Here is a 4,664-nt window from a genome sequence, read left to right on the forward strand (position 1 = left end):
TCGTCATTTCTTCACTGCATTGGGAAAGAAAGATACAACGTGGAGAGAAATGAATTCAATAAAAAAATGAAAACCCGCTCAGCTAAAGCTAATAAGAAAAATCGGCGCCATAAAAAACCTTGAACGAGCCATCGCTGAATACAGAGGGCGCCAAGATTCGCGCCATCCTTTCAGAATGAACGGCCGACGATGTGACTTATGGCCAATTGTGATTTCAGCTAGCTGATAAATAGGAAAGGTGTTTTTCTTTGGTACGAGCACAAGGACCAACAAAATATTCTCCGTTACATCTTGAGACAATCTGGAACTTGCGCCCACTATTTGATGAGTACCACAGCTGGCCTAGTAACTTACCCCTCGGCTACCACGAACACTAGTTTGATTACATGGCTATAAGCAGTTTCTCGAGGAAATTAGAGTTGCTAGCTAGATATCAGAGGGCCAAAACAAGCATAAACATTGTGAACCAGGCACTGTTGCTGCATACACATAAGCTAGAGTGATATCTAATTCACTAGAACTTGGTGATGCAAATGGCCAGATGAACCTCCTTGGACTCCCCGTGGAGCATCTCCGGGTTGACATGCGCATGGAGCTGCCCATGATCCATGTCCACCTCGCCGGGGACCCCGCAGTTGGCCAGCTCCCCTTTCAGCTTGAAGTCGCCCCTGAGGTGGCCCGAGGCGGCCGGAGGGCCGTCCACCCAGAGCACGCCCATGTACAGCGGCCTCGTGGTCCCGCCGCCGGCGTTCCCCCTGACGCAGACGATATTGACGGGACGGACGCCGGACGCGCCCCTGCCGGCACCCACGGCCAGTAGGAACACGCGCCCGTCCTCCTCCGAGACCAGCAGGCGGCGGTGCTCCGATGCCGGCACCACGAAAGATTTCTTACTTTCGTACTTGATCTCCTCCACGGGCCAGCGGTGGCGGCCGGACTGGTCAGTGAGGTGGCGCACGAGGCTCGCCGGCGAGCCCTCGAACGCGCACTCGAAGCAGTAGCAGGGCGCGTGCGCGCACCTGGCCTTGTGGTCCGCCGCCGCGTAGTAGACGATGGACCTCGCGCAGCCGAAGCTCTTGTACGGGCACGGCTCCTTATGGCCGGTGACCATGCCGTCCATCCAGGGGACGTGGCTGTAGGTGGCGGCGCGGTTGCACGCGCCGCAGTGCTTTCTCTCGCCGCCGCGTCCTGCGCAGTCGCAGCACACCGCGTGCCCAACCTCACACTACAATCAACAATGACATGCATGTAGACGAATCAATCTTAATTTCACGGACAGTTTAGTTAGCTAGTGCCAAACCTTACCAGGAAGATGGGAGGCTTGAGTGGGGAATGGCACGTCACGCAGTATAGCCATTTTTTCTCCACTTCTAAGATGACGACCTCCTCTGCCGCCGGCACTGCGAGCATCCTTCCATCTTCCGGCTCATGCTTCACTGCTGGCTTCGCCGTGGCAACTGGGCTGGGCGCCAGCGTCGCCGTGTCCGCTGTATTGGGTGCCGCTGGGCTGGGTAATGCCGATGTCGGCGTGCTGGAGGCAACTGGATTAGGCGCCTCCAGCGCCGATGCCATGGCTGGCACCGGATTGGTTACCTTCACCGTGGCGGCCGTTGGCTTCACCACGGCGATTGGTTTCGACATGGCAGCTGGACTTGGCGCAGCCGACGACGGTGCCCTCTTGGAAACAGGACTGGGCGCTGCCAACGACGGCGTCCTTGTGGCGACCGGGCTAGGGGACACACTCGCGGGTGCCGGTGCCGGTGCCAGGGTGGCCACCGGACTAGTGACCTCCAGGATGCTCGGCTTCTTGCTGGCGCTGCTCTCGGCGTTGTCGGAGAGCCGCGGTCTCTTCTTGTACTGTTCCGCCATCGACGTCCTCGGTTCAAGCGCAGGTGATTGCATAACCGGGCTCGGAGTGGGGATTAAACTGCAACGAAAAGTATGTTCAAATCACATCGAGAATCAGCTGTTGGCGACATGCAGAGAAAATGTAGAGACAGAGGGAGAGACTTACTACTCCAGAAGATGAAGCTGCAAGGCAACCGATGGAAAGAGGAGAGCGATAGTAGTATTTCTCTAGGAAGAAGATGCGGTGGTCGAGTGACTACCTAGTAGGCTAGTGTTCTTCATTACTGCCGTGCTAGCGTGGACACGTGTGCGCGAGTGAATACGCGTGGAAGAAAGAGACGAGGGGCCGAACGAAACAGGAGAGAGAAGCTCTCGGTCAAGTCTATGGTCAGGCCGCTCGGTCTCTGATCCGTCACTTCGTCTTCGATTGTCACGTAGTAACTTTGTTCGATTAGCAAATCTGAGATATCGGTCAAATTTATGAGGTACAGTTGGAAATGTTCTGATACTGATGTAACGGTACAATTTTATTGGTTAAATTGAGTACTAGTTAAATTATGGAAATTGCTAGTTTTTAATAAACTGGGAACTAAGAGTGCGTTCGGTTGTGGAACCAGGGGAACGGAATGGAATGGTTGGGATGGTTACAACCCCGTGTTTGGTTTAGAAAAAAATTGAGAAACGGAATGGTTTCGTTTTCTGTTCGGTTCTGGAATCGCATAATAGAAGGAAACGACATAAATATGATTTTTTGTGTTCAAATCAAAATCGACACATGCCTAACCATAATTTTTTGTGCAAATCAAAATTATCACATGCCAAAATCAACAAGCATAGTCGTGCGCGTGTGTGCTAGTTCGCCGCTGCGTGTGCTGGCCACCGCCGGGCTTGCCTTGCCGCCACGTGTCTGCTAGGCCGCCGGGCATGCCTTGCCGCCGCCGGGTGAGCTGGCCGCCGCGCGCGTGCCTGGACGTCGCCGTGTGAGCGGCCGCCGCCGGTGTGCCTCGCCACCGCGCGCATGCTGGCCCCCGTCGCCCGTGCGCTGTCCTCCGTCGGGCGTGCATCGCAGCCGCCGAGTGAGCTGGCAGCCGCGCGCGTGCCTGGCCGCCGCCGTGTGAGCGGCCGCCGCCGGGTGTGCCTCGCTACCGCGCGCATGCTGGCCGCCGTCGCCCGTGCGTTGTCCTCCATCGGGCATGCATCGCAGCTGCCGAGTGAGCTGGCCGCCGCGCGCGTGCCTGGCCGCCGCCGGGTGTGCCTCGCCACCGCGCGCATGCTGACCGTCGTCACCCGTGCGTTGTCCTCCATCGGGCGTGCCTCGCAGCCGCCGCGTCGGCGTGTTCACCGTCAGCTGCCGCGCCTGCTCGTCATCGGCCGCCTCGCCTGCTTGCCATCGGCATCCGCGCCTGGTCGCCGTCGGCCGCCTCGCATGCTCGCAATCCGGCGAGGATGGAGAGAAAACGGTTATGGAGGCTAATTATTTTTTGGAGGGATTAGTTGGGCTGGTCAGCGAGCCGTTCCTCGTCGTCCGACCGATTTAGTGAAACCAGTGTGTTCCGCATCTGAAAAGAATATTCTCTTTTGTGGAACCAATTAGTTCTGTTCCTTTGGCAAACCGAACACGCGAACGGGTTCTAAGTGCGGGACGGTTCCGTTCCATTCCTCTTCATTTCAGAACCGAACACACCGTAAGCTACCCTCCGTTTGAAAATAGTTATCTCAACTTAGTTTAGATATGGATGTATTTCTAACTAAAATATATCTAGATATATATGTATCTGGACAAAAGTGAGATACATATTTTTAGATGGAGAGAATGCTAGTTAACTGATCGAACACTAAGCTAGTGCTCTCTAGACTTCTGCAGCATCAGATTTACATCGTGACTCGTGCATTTAAGGTATAAGTTGGATTGTAAGTGAGATTTTTTCACTTGCACCTCAACTAAAATTTTATAATTACGAGTGGAGTTGCACTTTGCTTTAATGCGAGGACGACATTCAAACCAATAGATTTGCTTCGTGATCAGTGTTAGTGGTGAGTTGCAACATGGTTGAAACTCAGATTCCATGACTCATCGATCTCATTTTACCGAGAACTATGTTAATTCATTGTAGACTAAAAACTAGTCACACCCTTAAATTATAATGCTCATTTTTGGCCCAAATTATTTGGCGCATAAGAGCATCTCCAGCCGCGTCCCCAAAGCGTCCCCCAAACCGCGCCGGATTGAGGGGGACGTCGCTCCCCAGCCGCGTCCCCCAAACGCCGCCCCCAATAAGGAATTCAAATTGTTGCATTCAAAAGAGATCGTTCCCCCCGAATCATCGCGATTAGAGTAGCGACGATCAAAGTACTGGGCGCACGATCATATTACAGACCATAGTGCATGCTAAATTAGAAGAAGGGGTCAGCCGACGGCGACGTATCCTGAGTCGACGCAGGCCAGTCGATCACGATGACCTCGTCGCGATCTGCCTGGTGCTGTGCATGCTCCGTCTGCTCCGCCGCCGTCGCATAGGCCGACGCAGCTGTAGCAGTCGAAGACGCGTCAGTCGGCTCTTGCTCCGCGGTTGCTGCCGCTGCCGCTTCCTGGGCCGCCGCGTCGGCCGCAGCCATTTTGGCTTCGATGTCATCGAGGATCTGGCCTTTGAAGAAGTTGTGCGCCGCCCGCGTCCGGGGAGACATTCCCTCTGTCGACGCTCTCAGCAGGAACATGTCGTCCCTGCGTTTGTTGATCTCCAACTTCTCCTCTTGCCTCTTGAGCAGCTCCGCCTACCTTTCGCCGGCCTTTTTGTCGCGGGAGAGAAAAGTCGAGG

The 4,664-nt window shown here is 55.1% G+C and overlaps 1 protein-coding gene across 1 annotated transcript; it reads right to left on the reverse strand.

Moving 5' to 3' along the window:
• Positions 1-248: 248 nt before the first annotated feature.
• LOC127332168 (uncharacterized) lies at positions 249-2,096 on the reverse strand. The gene is made up of 3 exons (XM_051358430.2): positions 2,015-2,096; positions 1,306-1,927; positions 249-1,225 (listed from the first exon to the last, which is right to left on the reverse strand). Exons 2-3 carry the CDS (start codon positions 1,900-1,902, stop codon positions 515-517), a joined length of 1,308 nt encoding a protein of 435 aa, XP_051214390.1. The 5' UTR covers positions 1,903-1,927; positions 2,015-2,096; the 3' UTR covers positions 249-514.
• Between the last annotated feature and the right edge of the window lie 2,568 nt (positions 2,097-4,664).

Source organism: Lolium perenne, chromosome 4 (genome assembly GCF_019359855.2).
Source record: "Lolium perenne isolate Kyuss_39 chromosome 4, Kyuss_2.0, whole genome shotgun sequence".
NCBI classification, from domain to species: domain Eukaryota; kingdom Viridiplantae; phylum Streptophyta; class Magnoliopsida; order Poales; family Poaceae; genus Lolium; species Lolium perenne.